The sequence below is a fragment of the Sebastes umbrosus genome, chromosome 15 (assembly GCF_015220745.1).
Source record: "Sebastes umbrosus isolate fSebUmb1 chromosome 15, fSebUmb1.pri, whole genome shotgun sequence".
In the NCBI taxonomy this organism is placed as follows: Eukaryota; Metazoa; Chordata; class Actinopteri; order Perciformes; family Sebastidae; genus Sebastes; species Sebastes umbrosus.
Window position 1 is genome coordinate 27,783,200 of NC_051283.1, and position 26,911 is coordinate 27,810,110.

The 26,911-nt window shown below is 40.9% G+C and overlaps 2 protein-coding genes across 2 annotated transcripts in view; one reads left to right on the plus strand and one right to left on the minus strand.

The window, feature by feature from the left end:
• The window catches only part of LOC119503753 (zinc finger and SCAN domain-containing protein 2-like), a 681,462-nt gene that overhangs the window by 286,643 nt on the left and 367,908 nt on the right, over positions 1–26,911 (plus strand).
• LOC119503852 (cortexin-2-like) overlaps positions 11,182–26,911 on the minus strand; it is a 25,208-nt gene continuing 9,478 nt past the window's right edge. Inside the window, exon 2 of the mRNA XM_037795875.1 lies at positions 11,182–13,999. Within this exon, the coding sequence (XP_037651803.1) occupies positions 13,628–13,894 (267 nt within the window). The 5' untranslated portion in view covers positions 13,895–13,999 and the 3' untranslated portion in view covers positions 11,182–13,627. The remainder of the gene's footprint in view (positions 14,000–26,911) is intronic.

The window sequence follows — 26,911 nt, forward strand, 5'->3', positions numbered from 1 at the left end:
ACATAAAAACAAAACCAGTGACACCTGAACATTTTCTCCTCCTGTTGGAACTCTGACATCATGCGTTGCATCACGTTACGTCACATTTTGGACTCAACAGCTCAGACTTTTTAGCCAAAAACAAATTCTGATCCTGTACCCGGCAGGACCATGACATATATATGTAGACGCCACATTGACTCCTGGATCGTACGTCAACTTGGACGCCATATTGGACCTGGCAAGTGAATGGGGAAGCTGACGTTTTTCTGGACAAAAAGCACTATAACGTCTACATTTCTCAAACGATTCAAACGAGTCGCTATTATATTAAAGGGTTTATGATCTACGAGGAGTAACGTTAAGTAAATGTTACGATTATTTTTTCTTTTCCAAAAGATTTTGGTGAAAAACTGTTAAATACGTTAACGTCACTGCTTCTGGTTCATAGATCAGCGGTCTGTCCTTCGATATGATTCAATCAGTTATTAGGTCATTATTAAAAACAAGTTCTATCATATCACATTTTCCTTGAAGTATTTTTCACATTATCAACTGTTCAAGTTAACGTTACGTCTTTACAAAACGTTTTTAACATCAGATAAAAGCCAGCTAACGTTCCTTATTGTTAGCTAATCAATATAAGCTAATGTTAGCTTATTGATGTTCATATCTAACATTATATTGTGTTTAAAACATGAAATGTACGATACGTATTAAAAACAATATATGTCTAATATTGCAAACAATTTAGGAACCGGAAGCAGTGACGTTAACGTGACTTTACTCCTCGTAGATCATAAACGTTTGAATATAAAACGACTCGTTGAAATCGGTTGAGAAATGTAGACTTTATAGTGGCAGCTCCCCCGTTCACTTGTATAGGGTTACAGGCCAGTCTCGCCAGGTCCAATATGGCGCCCACGTTGGCGTACGATGCGGCGTCTATGTATATACATGTATGTCTGTGGGTAGGCCCGTTCAGTAATCCATCCATGACTCAGGGTGGATTTTCCCTTCTAGTACAGTGTGAAGAAAAACAAACAGTTTGGGTAAACCAGCAGCTCGAAGGCAAAGTTCAGCACTACCCGAAATTCAACACGAACAAACACAAGAAAACACACCAGAAAACAGAAAACCAGTCTTTAAAGGGTAAAACACAGCAGCGACGGAGCTGCTGGAGTTTCTAATCCTATGTAAACAGGCTTAGTGTAAGGCAAGGAGGAAGAGGAGGAAGAGGAGGAAGAGGAGAGAGAGTGAACTTTAAGATGAGACAGAGAAGGAGGGATGAAGGTGTGGGAGGAAGACAGGATGATGAAGAGGAGGAGGAAAGCGATCAAGAGGATGAGTAAGCAGAGGGAGGCGGACAGGCGAAGAGGAGGAGGAGGAGGAGGAGGAGGAAGAGCAGGATGCAGATGGCTGAAAAGCAGACAGCAGAATTAAAGGGATCAGACGAATGCTCAGACGCATAAACAAACTTCTGCTGAAACCTGAATCAGACACGAGACCAACGCATCGACCCGTTCGTATGAAAAGGCTAGGGGTGGGAAAATAAATCGATTCATCTATGTATCGCAGTTTTGTTTTTTTTTACGATTTTGAAATTAATTTCTTAATATCAGAATCGATATAATGTTTTTGCTTTATTTGAGTCAACGTGGAGGTAGAAGGAAATTACCGCTTTTATTGTTGTAGTTTGAGTAACGGTATATCATATCCGTTCCGTATCCGTCAAACAAAACAAACCGCAGCGAGCCGAAACAAGATGATCTCTTGACAAGATGATGTCAAGAGTTAAACTGTTAATTGTTAAATGCAAATAAATGTCAAAATCAAACATGTCATGACCATGTGAAGTTAGTAAGATCATTTTTTTCCGTGTTATGAAGAAAAAAACGTTTTAAACTTGTCTTATTATTCTTAATATTGTAAAAAAATGTTCTTGATCAAGCAACTACATTTTTTCATACCAACAATTTTATTGAAGTGTTAATATCAAAAATCAGAATAATAAGATACTAAATACTTTCTTAAATTATAATTTCACTCAAAATGACTAATTGTTTTAGCACTACTAAACTTTGATTATCTTGGGTGGTGAAGCTGAATAACATAAAATAATACAACATATTTATAATTATTGGACTAAAAGGAACAAAAGATGGATGAGCATTTCATTTAAAGGATCATGTTTCTCATATTTGTAGTCTGATTTTTCTTTCACTGCCAGCTCACGATTACTGAGACATTTTTGTGTTTTCTTTGTGTCTCTAAAATGTATATTTTCCTCTCAGGTTTTAGCTGGATGAATGAAAACTGCTTACCGTCTCTTTATGAGGTCTTTTTGATGTTTCTGTTGGATGATGTCGGCCTGCGGCTCTGCCTGCTGTGTTTAGCTGTGGAGGCTTAATTGATGTCTCGCTTTCTCTTTTCTCTTCGTCTCTCTCGCTGCTCTCTCATGTTCATTTTGTTGGATTTAGCTAAATTCTCTAGCCGTCTTTCTGTCTCCGTCGTCTCACGGATTTTAAAAAAAAGAAAAAGAGACAGAGAGGGTGAGAAATTGGAAAATTATGTTCCCTCAGATTTAGCCTGCCTTCACATTCAGCTCATCTCTCCATGTCTAGTTTCCATCTGTCCCTGCGTTTTCTTTAAGCAGGTAATAATTAAAGCCATCACTGTCATCCTGGGAAAACAAGCTCCATTAACACACAGCAGCGGAGTCATTACGGAGCTGTTAAAGCTCAAATAAACCGATCTCCACCTGTTGATGAAGAACTGGAGCCAATCTGCAACCGACCGGATAAGAGAATACATTTGTAGCTGGTTGAAATGTAAATGCCATGTTGCTGTGTTCAGAAAAAAAGCTTCAAACAAGGTACGTAAAAAACAAAGTATGTTCTCTAACATAACTGTTCCAAATGGGAGGTGAGTCCCCACAATGTGGTGTAGAAACAGATCAGTGTGTCCGCAACATGTAGCTGTTTAAACTTCAGTGTGTCCCCACAGTGTAAGAATAGATAAATCACCCTAAAATTTAAAAAAAGTTAACCCTAAAGAAAAACTGCCTTATTTGTCTGAAATGGGAGGAAACCAAGCGGCAGTGCCAACGCTGAAGTGCCAGAAGCGGCATTTCCTCAAATGGCCACTTGAGGCTCCAAAAGCGTGTCAACCCCCATAGACCGCCATGTTAAAATGACTAACTTTACAGCAGAAATAAACAAGTTTACAGCCTGGTACAACAATCGTTTTGATCTCGATAGGTACTATCTCCGTTCATGACAACTGTGTGTGTGTGGGGGGGGGAGGGGGATTGTTATTAGGGTTAACAGCAAAGTTAACGCGATAATAATCCGTTTTAACGCCACTAACTTCTTTTACGCATTAATGCAACTTGCAATTTTTAGGTTGTAGTGGGCTCAGTTTTAGTGAAGATACTGGCATCGTATGAAACTAGAAAAATTAAGGAACCCATTGGTACCAACCATGTCATACTAGCTTGTCGCAATGAACGTTAAATAAACATTTTGAACAGATAAAAAAAATGTGCGATTAATTTGAAATTAATCACAATTAACTAATGGACAATTGTGCGGTTAATTGCGATTAAATATTTTAATCAATTGACAGCCTTAATAAATATTAATCATGTTCAATATTTACGATGGGATATCCTGTTGTGTGTGGGGAACCCCGAGGACAGCCTATGACGCAGTCATGTGGGAAAAGTAGAGAACCAGCTGACTGAAGGAGGAAGGACAACCACCGCCGTCATGGCGGCTGCGGCTAACGCATGAGAAAATGCTAAATGTGAAGCATAAAGTAGAAAGATGGAGCTCAGAAATGGAGGACCAACTTGTTGATTAGTGTTTATTTAACGTGTCTCCATGACTTCATCGATCCGTCCTTTGTGAATTTTCAGTACAAAGTAATTGTCGTCCGCCATGTTTGTTTACACTAAAGTTACGTTTGATCGGTTTTGTAAGATTTCTGTTTATTTTAGTGGAGACTCTTGTTGTTCATTAATGAATCTGTTAGTTCAAAACAGTTCGCCACACACTATAGGAACAAAACTGTAACAGAACGTTATGTGTGGGCTCTCTCACATTTTACTTATCGGGAAAGATTTGAAAAATCTTTTTGTGTGGGCCAGCCTTTAGTTGCTCCAAATGGGAGGTGAGTCCCCACAATATAGGTATATAAACCTACGGTTGTCCCCACAATGTAGGTGTATAAACCTGCAGTTGTCCCCACAGTGTACGTGAATAAACCTATGGTTGTCCCCACAGTGTAGGTGTATAAACCTATGTTTGTCCCCACAGTGTACGTGTATAAACCTACGGTTGTCCCCACAGTGTACGTGTATAAACCTATGGTTGTCCCCATAGTGTAGGTATATAAACCTACGGTTGTCCCCATAGTGTAGGTGTATAAACCTATGGTTGTCCCCACAGTGTAGGTGAATAAACCTATGGCTGTCCCCACAGTGTAGGTGTATAAACCTACGGTTGTCCCCACAGTGTAGGTGTATAAACCTATGGCTGTCTCCACAGTGTAGGTATATAAACCTATGGCTGTCCCCACAGTGTAGGTGTATAAACCTACGGTTGTCCCCACAGTGTAGGTGTATAAACCTACGGTTGTCCCCACAGTGTAGGTGTATAAACCTACGGTTTTCCCCACAGTGTAACACTAGGTATACACACCTGTCCTACCACTTCAATAAAGGCGTCTACACAGATTTCTCTCCACTCCTGCAGCAGCTGACAGCAGAGTAATGAGAGTTTTAGCTCTTCCAGCGAGAGAAGGACTGAAGAGATAAGACAGAGTGAGACGTCTTTCTCTTTTATTGCTCTTTCTTCCTTTATCGAGTATATTTCTTCCTCATATGCGTCTGCAATACAAATGTTTTTCACCTGTCAGGCCTGTGAAATTTTAAATTAAGTTTAAAATAAAGACAGATTAAGGAGAGAGAAGCGAACGTCTGAAGAGAGATAAAGTGAATAAAGGTGTGTTTGAGATGAAGGAGGTGAAGACGTCGAGGGAGAGATGGACGGGTGGAGAAGTGAAGTCGGTTGGACGGTTTGGTTCGGCAGTGAGCTGCTGGGAGTGTGTGTGGAGACAGGAAGTGTGTTCATTGATGCATTATGTTTCATTTAGCATTGTGTGCGCTTATAAGATGTGCACGTGAATACAAAGGCAGTACTGTAGGTGTGGTTACACTTTCATACTGTATATCATAATGTGTGTGTCCCCACTATTGTGGGGAACAAACATAAAAGTGTGTTTGTACTTCTATCTTTGTGAGGACAAATTTTACATCAAAGCAAGTGAGGACATTTTCATAGTAACCATGATGAGGTATTTACTGGCTAGCAAGTTTTGTTGGCTTGTTTTTTTTAACAATGGCTGAAGAAAATACTAGTTTCTCTCAATAATTAACATTAATCAATGGGACCAGATTAGCCAACCCCTACGCCGCTGGAGACTACTTCAGGAGGAGTAGACGGCTGGCTAAAGTTAGTTAACTAGCTAGATTGTCTGTCTCCGGAGACTGACAAGCTAGCTAGCTAACGCCTGCTCTCCTCTCGGTGAAGTAGTCTCCTAGCGGCGAGGAGTGAGGCAGAGGGACCGTGACCCGGCGCTGTCCGCTGTTGGTCTCATTTTCTGTAGCATGGTGGAATTATCAAGGTAGCTAGCTAACTAGCCAGTCGCTAAATAAGTACAATTTAACAACTTAATGCTTCATCCACACACTCTTGTCACAGCGTAGGAAAGCACAGTGCTATCGCCAGATGAGTGACAACTTTGTTCACCTCATTTTCTGCGTTGCATTACAGCATGGTGGAATAAGCAGGCTAAGCTAGCTAAGTAGTCAGCCGGGCTGGTGGCCAACGGCAGCGTTGTAAAGATAAATTGAGGGTGTATAAATCTTTGGATGTATATAGTTAACTATCCTTCAGTAAAGTCAGTCAAAAAGAGAGTCGTACAATATCGGAGAAGCGTTTCAGAGATGGAGAGAAAGGGTTGCTAATAGTTTAGTCTTCTGCTAACAGCAGCTAATGGCTCACGGCTGCAGTTAGCAGACCGCTAAATATTAGCAACATTTACTCTCCATCTCTGAAACGTTTATCTGATATTGTAGTTCGCTAGAGCCTCGAATCACAGTTTGTCATCTCCAATGTCTGTGATATCTGGATTCTGGCAGCCAACAACACAGCAAGATGTCATTTTAGATGTGTAACTTTAGCCCACTGCTAGTGTTAGCCTCCAGTCTTTCCTTTGTTTAGCCTCCAGCTAACACTGTGACCTCATCATGACATCATCACTAAAAGGGTCTATATAGTGAGACAGTTTAGCAGTTGTGGAAATGTGAAGACTTTTAGGAAAGTGGGAGAATTTCTGTAAAATATGTCAATGTTTAGAGAGTGAGGATATCTTTAAAACATCATTCAAAAATAAAATTTTCAGAACATTTGAGAGTAAAAACATATTTTGGAAATCGAAATATCAAAAAGTAATTTCCTTTTTGGATCATGAAGCTTTGCAAAAATTAGGACAATTAGGACATTTTTGAAAGTGAGGATGTTTTGTCCTCATTTCTTTAACATGCTGTTTAAGGCTACAGATTTGGTTTCTAAAGTTGGTTAATATGTCAATAATAGACCTCACAAGTATAGGAGTACAAACATCTGTTAGTGTGTTGAGTAGACTTTACATTCTCAGCTTAAGATCGAGGATCTTTCTATCAGACGCTTCAATTCATCTCAAACTGAGGACGACTGAAGAGCAAGAAAATCCATAAAAACACGGAAATGTGACGGGTGTCTCAGCCAATCACAGTCAGCTGTGCCTGACCATTTTCAGCCCCACCTAACGCCCGTAAAACATCTTTGTAAGTTCACATCATCTGGGCTTTTTTGGGGGCACATTTTGTTATCCATATTTGGACAAAAAGGGAGCTGAAATCATGTCCAAATTTGGAGCTGAGGTGGCAGAAACAAGCAGCTACTTCTTGGTTAAATTAAAAAAAATAAAAACATGGAAAAAAGAGACAAAAATAAGGTACAAATTTCGATGTTTTAAATTTGGACAAAATGAGAAAAAAAATTGTCAAAATTTGAGTAAGTGACTAATTGGGGCAAATTTCCTAATTCAAATTTAGAGAAAAGAGCAAAAAATTTTGTCGAAATTTGAATTTCTTTTGCTCCTCTTAAACATCTACAGCTACTATTTTTTCTTATCAAGTCTGTCAGCTGCTTCTTCGGGTATTTTTTTAAAATACAAAAACATGGAAAAAAGAAGCAGAAATCAGGTACAAATCTGGACAAAATGGGAGAAAGATTTTTTTAAAAATTTGAGAAAAGACGTGGCAAATTTGGATATTTTAAATCCAGACTTGGACAAAATTGGAAAAGGTTAGTGAGTTATTTGGGGGCAAATTTTCTAATTCAAATATGGAGATAAGAGTGAAAATGTTGTCGAAATTTGAGTCTCTTTGCTCTAAAACATCAGCCACATTATTTTTTCTAACCATGTCTGCACATGAAACCGTGACTCCATGCAGATCTTCACAGATCCTAAATGAGTGAATTTTCCAGCATTAACAGAAAATCATGACGCTTTCTGAAGCTCAGCAACACTTAAGAAAAGATAAAACACCATGAAAATAAAACTCAGTAGTATTAGAGTTGTAGAACTGGAGAAAACAATGGTGGGCTGATTTTAAAATGGATCGGTGTCATCGTGGAAATTAAACTCTTCAGTGATCCTCATGAAAAACTCCTGCTGGGCCTTTTTTATATTCCATCTCTGATGCCTGGGAGGCCTCGCTTGGGATCCAAGAGGGCCCCAAATCTTTATAACTTCCCCCAAAAAAGAAAACTTTCAATCAGAAAAAAGTGGTAGAGATTTCAGATCTGATCCCGCTGCGTTCACTCAGCAGAGGCTTCAACACGGAGAGGATAACAGTCTCCCTCTGCTTCAGGACGAGAAAGAAAGAAAAGAAACCCGTTTCTGTCGACGTTTCTTTCCTTCAGGCGAAGGTTCGGTCACCCTCCCTGCACAGAGGACCCCTCCAGAGAGCCTCCAATACTTTTAAAGATTCACCGAGCGCAGTGAAAATTTGGTCCCGACGAGGAGGAGGAGGGTTTCCTGCCACGTTGCAGGGAGGAAGGAGGCGATGGCGGCGTTCAATCTGAGGACTCTAGAGCGCTCACATTTGGAGGAAGATTTGAACATTTTGAGCCTGAAATAAATCCAGAAACTTATCATTTGACGTCCAGGTGTGCACCGTCGCCCCCCCCCGCTCTGTTTCCAGCGTCTTGATTCAAACAGGAAGTGAACCGTGCTGCGTTTCAGCGTTCAAACCCCCCCTATCGCTGCAGAAAGACGCCCAGAGGGAGCATCCTTTCATTTCCTTCTGATCCTTTTCAGACCGATTTCTCTGCTTGGGGAGATTTTCAGCTCCCAGAGAGGAGGTTTGACAGCAGACCTCCGACCACAAGGAAGCCCATTACAGCGAGTGTTTCTGCAGGTCGCCTGAGGGCCCTCTGCTGCTGCTGCTGCTGCTGCTGCTGCTGCTGCTGCTGCTGCTGCTGCTGCTGCTGCTGCTGCTGCTGCTGCTGCTGCTGCTGGAAGAAAAAATACAACAAAAAAACATCACTGCAGTTCTCCTCCGTGGCTTCTTTTAGCACGTTATCTTCAGTGTTGATTAAGTTTCCATGAAAGTTAGGCTCTTAAAGGTAACATGGCATTACCAATAAAAAATATAAACTGAAATAATAAAGACACTAAAACTAGATTTCACCTCAGGGACTCAGTGGTTCTCAACCTATTCGGGATGCGACCCCCCCAGTTTTGTTTAGTTTGAACAGCTAGCACCGAGGCGTTGAGGTGTTGGCCTCTGTTGATGTTTTTATGTGTTTCGTCACATTTTCTCTCCCCCTGACCCGCCGGAAATCTCCAGTCAGATGATCAAGTGCACGCACAGTTTGACTCTTACAAACACTCAATAAAATCTATTATGTGGCAAATTATATCACCGATACTGGCGATTAAAATATTTAATGGCGATTAATTACCTGATTGTTTATAGTTAATGACGATAAATCGCAAATCAATCGCATATTTTTCCAATCATCAAACAAATGCTTTGTTTATTAAATTTTAGGGTCGTCAAAGTAAAAAAAAAGTAAAAAAAAAAAAAAAAGACTAAAAACAAAATCCCCCAAATTTACAAAAAAACATCTGAAAATTGTCCCAAAAAAGTACAAAAAAAGTCTAAAAAATTTCGGGAAAATAGTCTGAAAATTGTCCGAAAAACTTTTTTGAAAAATTTCCCCAAAAAGTTAAAAAAGTCCAGAAGAAGAAAAATCAGATACTGGCATCATAGTAAAGTAAAAAAAAACTAAAGAATCCATTGTTACCAACCATGTCATACTAGCTTGTCATGAAGGAGGTTAAATAATGCACCAAACTTACACTTAATTTTGGTGAGGAAAAACTATCATGGCCATTTTCAAAGGGGTCTCTTGACCTCTGACCTCCAGATATGTGAATGAAAATGGGTTCTATGGGTACCCACGAGTCTCCCCTTTACAGACATGACCACTTTATGAACAGATAATAAAAATGCGATTAACTATTTTAATCGATTGACAGCACTAATTAAAATCTAAATATAACTGGTCTTAATATTTTTTTTCTTTGGTAAGTCTACGGTATAAGAGGGATAACGCCCTTTGAGGTGTCCATTATTAGGGATTAATGGACGAACGGTTCTGACCTCCACGTCGTCCATTAATTCCTGATAATGGACACCTCGTCGGGCGTTATTATTATCCCTCATGTGTTTCACATTTCACTGAGTTATGGAGAAGAGAACTAGTTTGATCTACAGTATCTTTGCCTCCCCTTTAAATCTCCGGCGCCCCCCCTTCTCTTGTCTTTGTCCATGTCTGTTACAGACTATCATTTCGTTAAAGAGGACCCCACAGAGGGCCCTGAACCTGAGGTTGGGGACCACTGGTCCAATCTATGGATACAGATAATACATGTTCATATTCATGTCACGTTTCACTGCTCCAGCGGTCCATGAAGGTGGTTTTAGCAGTTAAAATGTTAAAAAAATCACCTTGTTTTTATCTTTTCAGACACATCTTCTGAGACTTTACTCTACTAGAATTTAAAATGAATTTCTGCAGATTTGAATGATGCTCGGATACACGACACCCACTGTGAGTTTGTGATAACAGACTCACCTGTGGGTCTGGCAGCTTTTCTACATTTTTAGAGACCCGATAACAACATCCAGCTGGTTGGTTTTGAGCCAAACTGGTAGAAATGCTTCACGGCGTCGTGTTCCTGGTGGTCATTTGTCTCATTTTCCTCCGGAGCTGAATTGGCTGCAGACGCACCACAGAGCTGCCGACCGGCTGCGTGGTGAAACGCCCGGTGTTTCAGACATCAGCTGGCACTGAAATCACCAGTTACTAAGCAACGGCCGGGCTGGCAGGACGACGTAGAGTCGCTGGAAACCGGCTCGTCTCGTCTCTGCAGTCAGAGCGATTCAACACAGCCTCGTTCACTTCTCCTGCCTTCATCTCTCCTGGGCCTCCTCCTCCTCCTCCTCCTCCTCCTCCTCGCTCAGAAATAACACCTCATTGTTCACCTGTTTCCTCAGAAGTTAATAAAAGTTTGTCCATTTTTTGTCAAAAGAAAACTAAAAGTTAAAAAGAAATGTAAAAAAAAGTGTTCTTCTCTTGTGAGAGACAGCAACCCCAACACGCCGCCCGGCAGGCAGTTTGATGGACGTACAGAAATCATAGAAATCCCTCCTCAGCTATATTTACTTCATGCTCTCGCTGCATTGCTGCTGAATCCTGCAGCGCTGCTGTCAGAGGGGTTTCTACAACCTTCAAGATCTGGGCAAAAAACACAGCAACAGACAGGAAGTTAACCTCCATGTTGATTTTCTAAACAAAGACGTACAAATTGTGTAGTTTCTGTCTTCTGTTTGTCTCATGATTTGGTCCGTTGAGGTTATTTCCTTCTCTGTTTGATTTGTGACACGTTGGCAGCAAATTTATCTGCAATTTGTGACAACAATCATTTGTGAAACACAAACTACGTCTCTGATTATCTGCTGATTTCTTTTAACAAGTAAATTGCTGTTAAATTTCTCTTTATATATGCTGTTTTTTATTTTGCCCAGATGTCCAGTCTGCCAGGCGGACTGAGGCGACAATCAGACAGGAAGCAGAAATAACACAAGGCGCACTTTTCCCCCAAACGGTTCCTTTCCCCGGTTAGTTTCCAGAGCAGGTAGCGCCCTTAGAGCTTCGGGCAACCGTCTAACTGTAAAATTTAAATGTAATTTGAATGATGGCTGACGATGTGTGGCTGTAACAGAAGTCATAGTAGTCGTAGTAAACTACTGGTACTACTAGTAGTAAAACTATTTAGAAGGCAGTTTTACTGGCTACAGGTCAAGTTAAGTCAGAAGTTCTGAGTCAAAGTCCTAAACGAGTCATTATGGAATTAGAAAGAGCGGCAACATCAGGATAAATAACCAACGACAGCCGAACATTTAAGATATTAAATGTCGGATGCATCTTGTTTTATTACCGTGTTGATTTTTATGTGGATTAGAAAAGCTGGATGGAAACAGACAAATTCAATAAAACTTCCTCAATTGCGCAAACAAGTTTTTACGCTCGCTTGAGGAGGTTTTTGTTGAAAAATAGTTGATGCACTAAAGATGTTTCATCATCTTCTTGAATATTCCCAAGAAACGTGATCAATACCAGCTGAAAGAACTTTTAAAACTAATTCCTGAAGACCTCTCTTCATTTTTGTCTCGTAGATGGCGACTTGTTTTGTTTTACGGTTCAACCTCTACTTCTTCTTCTTCTACTCCGTTTACTGGCTGATTACAGCCGTGCATAGCCTATAGCGCCACCTACTGACCAAACTACGCTGTGGCCGGGTTTAATCGCTCCAAACCAGCTGATGGAAACGCGTCTAATTCACATTTCATTTTTGCGTCATTTCAAAAGTTTGCTTAAAATTCGCTTGACAGTTGAATGGAAACACTGCTACTGAAGTTAACGTCTTCACGTTAGCTCTTAGCTTTGTTCTGTTGTCAGACCGTCGTCGCTCAAATCAAACCAAACCACTCAGTTTTAGCTTTGACTCACTTATTTTAGAGAAATACCTCAGATTTGAACCCGTTTTTTTAGGGCTGTGTCCAACAAAGTCTTTTTTTTTTTTTCAGCTGAAAACGCTCAGCTGAAAACGCTTGACAGTGCTTTCATTTCAGCTTTTAGCCTTCTGCTAACCGCAGCCGTGAGCCATTGGCTGCTGTTAGCAGAAGGTTAAACTATTAGCAACCCTTTCTCTCCATCTCTGAAACGCTTTGCCGATATTGTATGACTCTTTTAGATGGACTTTACAGAAGGATAGTTAACTATAGACATCCAAAGATTTATACGCCCTCAATTTATCTTTACAACGCTGCCGTTGGCCACCAGCCCGCTGGTCGGATGGCTGGCTACTTAGCTGGCTTAGCTTGCTAATTCCTTTCCTTTTCTCCGATATTGTAGTTCGCTAGAGCCTCGAATCACAGTTTGTCATCTCAAATGTCTGTAATATCTAGATTCTGGCACCCAACAACACAGCAAGATGACATTTTAGATATGTAACTTTAGCCCACTGCTAGTGTTAGCCTCCAGTCTTTCCTTTGTTTAGCCTCCAGCTAACACCGTGACCTCATCATGACGTCCACACTGAAAGGGTCTATTGTCCCGACCCTCCTCCACTGTGATTGGTATCAGTGCCGAGCGCATTTTACCCAAAAGTTGAACACTCTCTGCGACCAGAATAGACGCTCAGCGTCTCATCACGCTGCTGGCGTTTTTAGCAAAGCGTAAATACGCAGTGCTTCCATTTCAGAGAATTTAAAATATATGCTGGCCTCAGGAGAAAAAACTTTGGTGGACATGGCCCCTGAAGCTAGCCTCGACTTAGCACTCTTTGTTCAGCCTAAACGAAGAAGTTGTTGCGTCTCCATCTGTGATTTTCTGAATTTTGCATGTTACTTTAGGTTTTTGTTGATCCGAAGTCTGATGTCAGGAAAATGATGAGTTCATTAACTGCACTTTTTTATAATAATTTCTAAGAAATAAAGTGATTTACAGCCAAAAAGCTTTCGTCCGGTGAATTCACAAGTCAGTGGCGTTAAAGTCGAGTCACGTATTGTTTGATTTAAGGTTGTAAAAGTGGAATCACTGCTGGGAAATTAAGTATTTTGTCTCCCTGCCCTCGAGGTGGTTTTCAAATTCAACCAGATTGTTATTTGGCTGCTGATGTGAAACAAACAGTAGTTGCCTTTACTAGCAAACAGTGTTTTTAGATTTTAAGTGGATACTCTGGTAGACAAACTTCTTCTGCCAAAGAGGCCGAAGAAGTTTTTACTTGGGACTAATTTCCCGTCATGCTGTCTGTGTACTAGTCTGGTCGCTCTCCTGTTCAGCCCCATTGCAGCCACTAGAGGGGAAACGTGCGCTCGTGTCTCCGCTTTACTCTCCGTGTGGTCGTCGCCTCAGTTTAACTTGTTGTTGGTCAGGGTTGCTGCCTCTCAGGCTGCCTGTCAGGAAATTCGGTAGTCAAAGGTGTCCTTCTCCATGTAGTCCGTCCAGGTGGAGGACGGCATGCTCCGGTACGGGTCCAGAAGGATCCGGAAACAGCGGACGATCAGCAGGCCCAAGAAGATGAAGAGGATGAGGACGAAGACGAAGGCCGCCCTTGCCTCGAGCGTGAGGAAGGAGGCGGATGCCGAGGAGGACGAGGAGGATGAGGAGGAGGAGAAGTCCGATTCAGAAGCAGAGAAGGTGCTGCTGTAAAGGTCGTCAGCCATGTTGGGATGGGTGGTTGCTTTAGACGATCCTCGTCCTCTGTCCGACGAGACGGCGTCCAGAGGTAAACATCGTCTTTACAGAAGAAGAAGTTGGAGAGGAGACGCCTGCAGAGAAAACAAACAAACTGGACTTAAATACATGAATGTCTTCATCAAATATGAAGATGAGGAGGAGAAATTAAAGGGCGGGTTCGCTAAGCAATGTACTGCTACGTTAATTCAGATCAGGAAGTCACACAATAACTTGGGCTGTCAATTGATTAACATATTTAATTGCGATTAATCACATGATTGTCCAGAGTTTATCACAATTAATCGTAAAGTAATTGAACATTTTTTATCTGTTCAAAATGTAACTTAAAGGGAGATTTGTAGTGTTAGGGCCACATTGAGGAAAAAAAATCAATCTGAGATTTCGATAAAAAAGTCAAAGGTTTACAAAAAAAAAGTCGTAATTTATGACTTTATTCTCATAATATTAAGAGAAAAAGGTGGTAATATTATGAAAATAAAATCATAAGTTTACAAGAAAAAAGTCGTAATATTAAGTAAATTGCCTAAACATAACCGTGATTGTTTAATGGTAATGACGTGGCATATAAATGACGCGCTATTTATACGCCTTCCCATGAAATCGGGTTGGATTTCTCAATATATGCAGACAGAAATGAAACAAAGATTTTGTCTTTTGAGCCTCTAAATCTCTCATGTTTGTAAGTTATTTTGACTTCCTGTTTACGTGGTTGATTGCTCGTGATTGGACGGCGCAACAGATTTACGCATCGCTAAAGTCTTTACTAGCTCGGACTTTTCTTGAGTTTTAATGGTGCTGCCTAGTTCGAAACTAGCTAAAAGTGACTGAGAAATGAGGAAGGACTTCATGTTCAGACTGAAGGATTTATGAGGAGCTGCTGGGACTCAGAGTCCCGGAGAACAGGACGGAGACGAGGACGTTTCAGTCTGGCCTGTGTATTTTTAGATATCTTGTTTGTATTTCGGCTTCATCTTGGTGCTAAAATCACAGCACACATATCCACCAGAAATATCGTTATATCATCAAAATGAGATTGTCGTGGACTAAATGTTTGCCAGGGGGACATTTTGTCTCTGTTTGTCTTCATAACGCTGTTTCATAAGTAAACGTCTTCAGATTCTTTATAACGTTGCTGTTGTTCTCACGCCAGCAGTCTGTGGGCGTCATTTTGTTTCCAACAGATCGTTCTGGAAAGAAAGAAAGAAAGAAAGAAAGAAGCTCTTCATTTGCTTCCCACATGGAGATTAAAAGTCAACTGGCTTCAAATGTTGTTTTTGTTCAGTCTGCGTCTCGTCTTGTGTTCAAAACCTGAAGGTTGATTAACGTGAAACTTAGTGGAAAGAAAAATCAAGTGCTGGTTTGATGTGAAACTTTTCATTTGTTGCACAAAAATTCAGGTCAACAAAGTGTCACACCTATCTCCTGATTCAATACTATCATCACACTTGGGTGCCGATTTGATATGTATTACGATTCATTATCATGATTTATTTTGATTCTTTAACTTTTTTAACTCTAGACCATTGGAGAAAGTTGAATCATTCACTTCTAGGGACTTTTTCTTTGAAAAATCTCTAAATGAATCCAGTAAAAGTGTTTGATTTTAAGCATGTATATGTATACCGTTAGAAAATGATGGTTGTTTACATGAACATCCCCATCGTCAGACTTCAGCACCAATTTATAATCCGTCTTTATGCTGTTGACTTTGTGTTACTTGTTCAGTAAAACCTGGTGTAATGTGCATTTGCATCACATAACTGTGATCAGTTTTAACGAGCACGTGGAACCGACCGCAGGACGTCCGCCGAGGACTGTGCTGAGTCTGCACAGTTAAACTCTCTCCTCCCTCTTTAATATTTCACCGCCGCTCTTCTTCCTCTACATTTTTATTCAGTTCAGCTTCAGTTCCTGAAGGTTCTGCAGCAGAGAAAAGCCTTTAAAAATGCAGCTTGCATGTTCCTCGTCTGGCCCGGAGAGAAACTAATCCCTTAAAACTGATGTTTATAATTTGCAGATTAATTGGAAGCCATTTTGAGTTGATTCATCGTTGTGGAGAAAAAACACGCAGTAGTATGTTCTTCTTTTTATAATGCAAGAACTCAAGTCCGAGAGTCCCTCCAGGCTGCCGCTGCCTCTGAAAACGCGTGAAACCCCTGAAAGGTGTAATTAGATTTGATAGAAAGTACCACGTTGACTCTCGCTGTGAAAAGTCATCACGGCGAACCGGTCGAAGCCTTTGAAGAACCATCTCCGTAAAATCAAAAGACGTGTAAAAAGTTCTCGGAGAAAACTCAGCGGAGGTCAAAGCTTCGTCATTGAGCTTTTCTTCTTCTTCTTCTTCTTCTTCTTCTTCTTCTTCTTCTTCTTCACTCTGTTTTAAAGTGTTGAATAAAACCTGGAGAGTGTTTCTGCCTCAGTTTGACAGCGTGATGACGATATTAAAGGTTCAATCTGCTGATTTTACACCTTAAAGACCCTTCATGGTTCGTCCTCCTCAGCCGTCAGGTTTAGAGACTACAGACGTCTACCGGGCAGGCAGTAAGACAGTTGCATTGTGGGAAATGTAGGACCCAGACTTTTTGGACTGAAAGTCCAACACAGTGTCACGGCAGCTCGTGAAATAGTCACGAAATCGAATTTATTTGATTTGTGTTCATAGACGTGCATTCCCCCTTTTTTCATGACGGTCAGTATGTAATCCACGTAATTGTGAACCGGGAAGTATAGATAGCGACGAACGCCACGTAGGGAGGAGGTCGGGGTGGATGGGTGGGTCAAAACGCCAGACTTTCACCAGGAGACCGCTGTTCATGTCCCGTGAAACCAAAAGTCAACTTTAATTTATTTGTCACGTAACTTCCGGAGTTATTTAACCCAAACCGCTGTTTTATCCTAAAGCTAACTACGTAGTTTGTTGCCTAAGTCTAACCAAGTCGATCTTTTCCTAAACCTTAGAAAGGTTTAGAGACTACAGACGTCTACCGGGCAGGCAAACCTTAGAAAGGTTTAGGAAAAGATCGACTTGGTTAGCTTTATTTTGAAAAGACTGGAGTGGAAATTGACACGGGCGTCACGTGTTGCTGGACATTCGAAGGAAAACGCATAAAAAATGTGTCACGAAAAAAAGGGAAATTCGTGTGTATGTTCTGTTTTTGTGACGCTCAGCACGACTTTAACATGGACTGAATTTCCAGCAACACGTGACACGTGTCAATTTCCGCTCCACTCTTTTCAAAATAAAACTACTTAGGTTTAGGAAAAGATCGTGGTTTGGGTTGAAATAAAACCGGAAGTGCCGTAACTTAAGTACGGAATTTGCATGACAAAAATCAAGTATCGTGTCTTAAAGGGACTATTTGTAACTTTCAGAAATGCTTGTTAACAGCGACACCTGTGGCCGTGAAATCAACGAAAGTCAGCGTAGAGATCGCACTTGCTCGTTCTAAATAGACATGAACGAGCATCGCTCAAAACAGTGAGGCGACACACGTCAGCTAAAACCACAATATCACTCTATATTTCAGCTGCTTGGCAGTAATGTTAGCTGACCAGACGAAGGTCTCTCCATGAATCACTGCTGATCCTAGTGTTGGCTTTTCCTGCCTCAGCGCAGGCTGAGGCAGCGGGGCTCTGCAGCGAGTCTCCCTGTTCTCTCCGCCCGTAGCCGGAGTGAACAGGGAGACACCGGCACCCGGTCGGTAACGAGACTATAACGTGTCTCTCTGTGGAGCTCTGTCACTTCACAAGACACGGGAAACCTCTGTTGGTCTGGAGGAGCTGCAGCATTTATTTCTGCACAAACGTCCGCTGTACATTCACTAGATATTCTCAGAGCTAAACTAACTCTTCTGCAATGTGTAGTGAGTGCGCGTTCACGTCTAGAGGTGGAGCGAGTACGCGAGAACGCCCGCTCTGTCTGAGTGAAGGCGAGCAGTCAGCGGAGCAGAGGCAGCGGCCACATGCGAACGCGCATATGCGAGCCCGCATGTGTCCCGACCCGGTACATTTATACGCTTAAAAAGTTACAAACAGTCCCTTCAAGTGTCGTAATAATATCGTATCGTGGGGCCTCTGGTGATTCCCACCCGAAAAAATTAACAAAATTATAAACAAAATGTAAGTGAATCATGTAAAGCAGCACATATCCTACATATGTTACCTGAATGTCAACACTATTAATAAATACTTCACCTCTACAGCTCACTAATTAAAAAACTGTACGTTTCACACACGATTCTCAGTAAAGCATCGTACTGACTTCCATCACTTTGCTGCTCACTTTAACATGGACTGAATTTCCAGTCTTAAAATGTGTGTGGGCAGAAAACACACTCACTCAGTGTTGTGTTGGTCAGCTCACCGCCCACAGACAGACTGTTCCTGTAGCAGCAGCAGCAGTGACAGTTGAGTTTCAACAGGTTGAAACAGGAAATAAAGAATAGATGAGGTGTGTTGTGGACAGATGATTTTGTCTTTTAATTTGGAGGATGTTGTTTGTTTCTGAGATATAAATCTATCGATATAAATCAGTAATGATGTGACACCTCTGTGGTTAAGGTCTGGTTATGTCTGTTTAGAGAAACATCATGGTTTGGGTTGAAAATGACTTAGCTACGTCGTCATGGTTACAGTAATAAATACAAGGATACGGTAAGAAACCCCTCGTTGACTGTTGTGTTCCTACCGGGGAGTTGATTTACCTAAAATCCTCTGATTTACAGTCTTCTCTTTATACATCCATGGACACGGACTCATTGGCGTTTTCAGTCAAAAATGGCGGCAGCGCTTTTGTCAAAAAAAAGCACGGGAGTTCATCTCTTTGCTCCTAAACTCTGCTATAACTACTTGCTGCGACCACTAGAGGGTGCCGTCAAGTGAACGTAAACACGTTGTTTTGAGAAGCTTACTGAAACAACTGATTTTGTCTCATTTTGTTGTTTAATTCGTAAGAGTTGTTTTGCAGGAATAGTAGTAGAAAGTAACACGAAAAGACTCAAGTAGGGCTGTTAACGCGATAATAACGCAATAACGCAATTTTGTTTTAACGCCACTAATTTCTTTAACGCATTAACGCAACTCTCGGTTTTTAGGTTGTAGCGGGCTCAGTTTTAAAGGTAGAGTGAAGATACTGGTATCATGTGAAACTACAAAAAACCTAATGAATCCGTTGGTACCAACCATGTCATACTAGCTTGTCATGAAGGAGGTTAAATAACGCTCCAAACTTACACTAAATTTTGCCGAGGAAAAAATGTCATGGCCATTTTCAAAGGGGTCTCTTGACCTCTGTCCTCCAGATATGTGAATGTAAATGGGTTCTATGGGTACCCACGAGTCTCCCCTTTACAGACATGCCCACTTTATGATAATCACATGCAGTTTGGGGCAAGTCATAGTAAAGTCAGCACACTGACACACTGACAGCTGTTGTTGTCTGTTGGGCTGCAGTTTGCCATGTTATGATTTGAGCATATTGTTTTATGCTAAATGCAGTACCTGTGAGGGTTTCTGGACAATATCTGTCATTGTTTTGTTTTGTTAATTGATTTACAATAATAAATATATACATATATTAGCATAAAGCAGCATATTTGTCCACTCCCATGTTGATAAGAGTATTAAATACTTGACAAATGAACAATGAACTATGAACAATGATGCGATTAATCGTGATTAAATATTTTTAATCGATTGGCAGCCCTAGAGTAAAGTAAAGTGCAAGTACCTCAGATTAGTACTTAAGTACAGTACTTGAGTAAATGTACTTAGTTACCTTCCAGAACTGCTCTCTTTGTGTCTCTTCAGTTGTTGTATAAGACGCTTTCTGCTGCTGGAGGTTGAAGACTGTAAGATGTGTTGGTGTGGAGACGCTGGAGGAGTGAGTGTGGGCGAGAGAGACTCTGCAGAGCTGCGATTTTAAATGTTAAATGACACTTATATTTTGTATTACAAGTTTTCTGAAATGCATGTTTAAAATATGCAAATGAGTCATTATCGTATTAGATATGTGCCAGTTTTCACATTTCTAGAACAGAAATCTGAAAATTGGATAAAGCCAGGTTTGTTTGATTGTTGTTGACATATTAGAGTCAAAGGTTTTTACAGAGGGGATTTAGGATATCTCTTTTATCACTCCATAAATCAGAAAATACTGTCAACAGACAAAAAAAAACTAAAAACATTTTCACAATGTTTGTAGGTATAAAATAATATATGAACAAACCCCTCAGTAAAAACCTTCAGAATATAGAGAGAAATGAAACTGGAAAGTTTGGTGGAATACTGCCGACTACTGCCGACTACTACAGAATACTTCTGACTACTGCCGACTACTGCCGACTACTGCCGACTACTACAGAATACTTCTGACTACTGCTGACTACTGCCGACTACTGCCGACTACTACAGAATACTTCTGACTACTGCCGACTACTGCCGACTACTACAGAATACTTCTGACTACTGCCGACTACTGCCAACTACTGCCGACTGCTGCCGACTACTACAGAATACTTCTGACTACTGCCGACTACTGCCGACTACTGCCGACTACTACAGAATACTTCTGACTACTGCTGACTACTGCCGACTACTGCCGACTACTACAGAATACTTCTGACTACTGCCGACTACTGCCGACTACTACAGAATACTTCTGACTTCTGCCGACTACTGCCAACTACTACAGAATACTTCTGACTACTGCTGACTACTGCCGACTACTGCCGACTACTACAGAATACTTCTGACTACTGCCGACTACTGCCGACTACTACAGAATACTTCTGACTACTGCTGACTACTGCCGACTACTGCCGACTACTACAGAATACTTCTGACTACTTCCGACTACTGCCGACTACTACAGAATACTTCTGACTACTGCCGACTACTGCCAACTACTGCCGACTGCTGCCGACTACTACAGAATACTTCTGACTACTGCCGACTACTGCCGACTACTGCCGACTACTACAGAATACTTCTGACTACTGCTGACTACTGCCGACAACTGCCGACTACTACAGAATACTTCTGACTACTGCCGACTACTGCCGACTACTACAGAATACTTCTGACTACTGCCGACTACTGCCAACTACTGCCGACTGCTGCCGACTACTACAGAATACTTCTGACTACTGCCGACTACTACAGAATACTTCTGACTACTGCTGACTACCGCCGACTACTACAGAATACTGCAGACTACTAAGGAATACTGCCGATTACTAAGGAATACTACAGAAAACTGCCAACTACTGCCGACTACTATGAAATACTGTAGACTACTGCCAACTTCTACCAACCACTATCGACAACTATGCACTACTGCCGACTACTACAGACTACTATGGACTACTGCCAACTACTGCTGACTATTACCGACTACTGATGATTACTGACGACTACAGACTACTACTACAGACTACTATGGACTACTGCGGACCACTACTGACTACTATGGACTACTGACTACCAACTACTACAGACCACTACAGACTACTACCGACTACTACAGACTACTACCGACTACTACAGACTACTATGGACTACTGCCAACTTCTGCCAACTACTACCGACTACTGACGACTACTACTGACTACTGCTAACCGTCAGTAAACATGTAGACCTTATTTTCCTTCCACATGCCTTCATCTGGGCAAATATGCGGCTGATATTCTGTGTTTGGTGTAACATGTTGACGTTGATGTTGCAGCAGAAACAGGTCGGGTGGCTGATATTCTGTGTTTGGTGTAACACGTTGACTCTGATGTTGCAGCAGAAACAGGTCGGGCTAATATTGGGCTGATATGTGGCTGATATTCTGTGTTTGGTGTAACACGTTGACGCTGATGTTGCAGCAGAAACAGGTCGGGCTAATATTGGGCTGATATGTGGCTGATATTCTGTGTTTGGTGTAACATGTTGACATTGATATTGCAGCAGAAACAGGTCGGGTGGCTGATATTCTGTGTTTGGTGTAACATGTTGACGCTGATGTTGCAGCAGAAACAGGTCGGGCTAATATTGGGCTGCTATGTGGCTGATATTCTGTGTTTGGTTTAAAATGTTGACGCTGATGTTGCAGCAGAAACAGGTCGGGCTAATATTGGGCTGATATGTGGCTGATATTCTGTGTTTGGTTTAACGCGTTGACGCTGATGTTGCAGCAGAAACAGGTCGGGCTAATATTGGGCTGATATGTGGCTAATATTCTGTGTTTGGTGTAACACGTTGCCGCTGATGTTGCTGCAGAAACAGGAAGCAGAGACTCTGCAGCAGCTGATTCACATGCAAACAGCAGCTTGTTTCTGATCCTGAAACCAAACTGGCCTTTAGGGGCTTCAGAACCGCTTCAGGCTAAAACTGACTGTGTTTCCTCTCTGCAGCTGAAAGTTTGATTCAGCCAACAAAGCAAGGCATCGACGCCATCAGAGGTTGAGGGTAAAAATCCCACAGAGAGCAGCTCAAGTTTTATCTAAATTATTTAGTTGCTTCAAAACTTTTCTTCATGAGGAGATAAAGGTTGTAAAGAGGTGATAATGATGATGAATAGTTGTTTATGTGAGACAGGAAGTGACTCTGACATCTGTTTTTATTGATGTTATTAGATTTTATACCTGCTCACTGATCTTCATCTCCAGCTGTGTGTTTGTTTTGTTTTCATTTAATTTTTATTGTTCACTGACTTTTAATTTCGTCGGCTGCTTCCTCGGGTTGTTAACATGTCATCTTAAAGGAATAGTTACACATTTTTAGGAAATATGTTTACAACATAACATGTTGGACTGGTTGGTTATAATAACCATCGTTTATAGATGGTAAATTGATAGTTCATTAAACTTGTTAATAGTTATTTTACTGTAAACAAACAATGAAATGATAACTAATTATATATATAAGTTTGTTAATGATTAACATTTACTTTTTCCCAACGTTGCGACGTGTTGCTCTGATAAATTACTGTTCGGTATGATTGATGATCAATCTCCTGCTGAGCTGAAGCAGACACATCTCGTCTTGTTATCAACACATCTGATCGATGATGCGTCAGATAATCACCTCACTCTTTCTATACGGGCTCTTTACTGTGTGAAGATTAAAGATGTTATGTTTCATGAAAATGTACAAAATATGTACTATTTATTTCAGGTAAAATGGTAGAGGTATGAGTAATTATTTGAATACCATTGTTTTATTTGAGTATTCACAGTATAAATACTGTTTATTATGACTATTATTCATCCTTTACGTCATCACTCCAAACTTAAGCAGCTGTGTTTCCTGGATCTGTTTCAACATCCTCCTAATTTTATAAGTTTCTGAGGTTTTTATTAATTTAACAGCAGAGCAGCTTTTTGTGATTCTTGACAGATATTTGACTTAATTATTAATTATTTCCTCTGGCGTTTTTTTAACAGGTGAATACAGGATGAAATCTTGTAGCTGGAAACAGGTAACGTTCAGAACCAGCCTGAGGCAGAAGCAGCCAGCAAGGGTCTCAACAGGTCTCAGGTTGGTGCTGGGCCGACTGTCAGAATCAAAACCTCTTCAGGCCTTAAAGCCAGATAGTTTAAGGTCTTTACAGATGTTTCTAACCCTGAACAGCTGTGTTTCCTGCTGAAGTTCCCTCGAGCAGGACGCTGAGGTCTCTGTGATCCAACCAGCAGGTCTCGGAGGAGTCTGACAGCTGGAGGCCAAACACGATACACATCTGGATTATTCATCACATCAACACACTGCAGCTGGAACACAGAGTGTGTACTACCGCCGACTACTACTGACTACTACGAACTACTACTGACTACTGCCGACTACTACTGACTACTGCTGACTACTACTGACTACTGCCGACTACTACTGACTACTGCTGACTACAACTGAATACTACGAACTACTACTGACTACTGCTGACTACTACTGACTACTGCTGACTACTACTGACTACTGCCGACAACTACTGACTACTACTGACTACTGACGACTACTACTGACTACTGCCGACTACTACTGACTACTGCCGACTACTACTGACTACTGCCAACTACTACTGACTACAACTGAATACTACGGACTACTACTGACTACTGCCGACTACTACTGACTACTGCTGACTACTACTGACTACTGCCGACAACTACTGACTACTACTGACTACTGACGACTACTACTGACTACTGCCGACTACTACTGACTACTGCCGACTACTACTGACTACAACTGAATACTACGGACTACTACTGACTACTGCCGACTACTACTGACTACTGCTGACTACTACTGACTACTGCTGACTACAACTGAATACTACGGACTACTACTGACTACTGCTGACTACTACTGACTACTGCCGACTATTGCAGACTACTGCCGACAACTACTGACTACTGCCGACAACTACTGACTACAACTGAATACTACGGAATACTGCCAACTACTGCAGACTACTATAAACTACTGCCGACTACTACCAACGACTACGGACTACTGCCGACTACTGCTGACTACTATGAACTACTGCGGACTACTATGAACTACTGCCGACTACTACGGACTACTGCCGACTACTGCTGACTGCTATTAACAACTAAGGACTACTGCAGACTACTATGAACTAGTGCCGACTACTATGAACTACTGCGGACTACTGCCAACTACTAATAAACGACTACGGACTACTGCCAACTACTGCCGACTACTGCTGACTACTATTAACAACTAAGGACTACTGCAGACTACTATGAACTGCTGCGGACTACTGCCAACTACTGCCGACTACTGCTGACTACTATTAACAACTAAGGACTACTGCAGACTACTATGAACTGCTGCGGACTACTGCCAACTACTACCTATGCTACTACTACTATACCTTTTTAAATACAACTATCCTCCATAAAGTCTTCAGTATTTTTAGGAGGAAACTGAGAATTAATTCAGCAGGATGAAGAACAATGAATAAAAACTCTGGATTATTCACGCTGTCAATTTACTGCTCTGATGTTTTCACACAGAAGGAAGTGTGTGTGTGTGCGTGTGTGCGTGCGTGTGTGTGTGTGTGTCCTGCCTCTTTCACGCACGACAGAATTCAATTAGGAGATGATGTAGTTTTCCAGAGTCTCCAGTTTGGATTTGACAGCAGAGAGATGGCGGCGTTTTATTCATTCATGCAATCAATTTACTGCTCATCACAAACACACACCCACACCCACACCCACACGCGCACACACACACACACACACACACACACACACACACACACACACACGCGCACACACACACACACACACACACAAACACACACACAGAGATGAAATCAAACTATGATTTGTTCACATTAATTCACATTTTAACCGGTTGTGTTTATACAAAACATGGCACAAGAGAGATGCATGCTGGGTAAACAAGGAGACATGTACCTCCGCCCTACATGGCGTTTGTCGCTCTTTATACTTCCTGATTCACGATAGCATGTATTTCGTGGGATTTATACAAATTAAAGTGTATTAATTTCCGTAGGTGTAGCTACGAGCTGTGGATGAGACGATAGACATACAAAACTGGGAAAAAAAAGTTTGGAAATTTGTGTTTGGTGGATTATTTCTCTGTTGTTAAAATGCTAATGGTCATTGCATTTTACATGGTTGGAAAGCCTGTTTATTTACCTTCGCAATGATGTCCAACTTGTAAGGATCATGCATTTGTGGGATGAGCAGCACAGCTGATTGTGTGGGAAGCGCCCAAGAAAAATTTGCCAAAATGCTCTGCCAATGGTAAACGACACAATTCGATTTGATTCAATCAATTATTAGATCATTATTAAAAACCAGTACTATCATATCACATTTTCCTTTAAGTATTTTTCACATAATCTGTTCAAGTTAACGTTGCTTCTTTACAAAACGTTTGTAACATCAGATAAGGGCTAGCTAACACTCCTTATTGTTAGCTAATTGATATAAGCTAATGTTCGCTTATTGATGTTCACATCTAACATGATGTCATGTTTTAAAGGGGAAGTTGTACGATACGCATTAAAAACAATGTGTGTCTAATATTAACAATAAAACTGATGGCATGTTTTGCTTAACAATTACGCTTTTAGATTATTTTGTATTGTTTTATAATTGCTGTATTATGACTATTATTTCAATAAATTCAGATCATAACTAATATTATTATACTAATATCTATTGTTATCATTATTTATTAATTTACTACTATTTGCCTGTTATTCTGATTGCTCTTATTAGTAAGTACATAATAGTAGTATCAGTAGCAGTGTTAGCGGTAGCCTATAGACTGAAAGCATGATTGCTAAAATGGAGGAAGACATTTCATTGTACAGTATTTTATGTTATGTTATTTTATATTATAATATAAGATAATATAATACAATATAATCTAATATATTACTATATTAGATTATATTAAACAGATGTGGCGATACTGATTCCCCCAGACTGTAGTTGATCAGGCAGAAGACTGAAAACCAGTTCCCAACCACATAATAATATAAAATAAAATGCCTCCTTAATAATAATAATAATAATGAACTAATGCCTCTACAATAACAAACAATTAAGGACACTGAAATATTTGTTTTATTTTTCCTTTTACCCTCCTTTAAAGTTTCCCCAAATAAAATAGACTAAAAGAAATGGTCATAAAGGGTTTCAGTGAAAATCAACAAATGATTAGAATAACAAAATAAAGCCTGCAGGCGCTAGGCGATCGTGAGGCGAGCCAGATCCTTGCACAAATAGCACCTATAAACGTCCCAGTGCAGGTAACCTAATTGAAGGGTATTTATGTTTCCCCAACTAGGATGGACAACAGTTTCAATAAGCAAAACACAAAAGGGCCTAAAACAGACCAGAGTTTCTGGCTTGGCTGTTAACATATGTTGCATGTAGTGAAGGAGGGATCAGAATGACACTGGGTGTGCAGTTTCCCTCCTTCTTTTAAGCCCTACA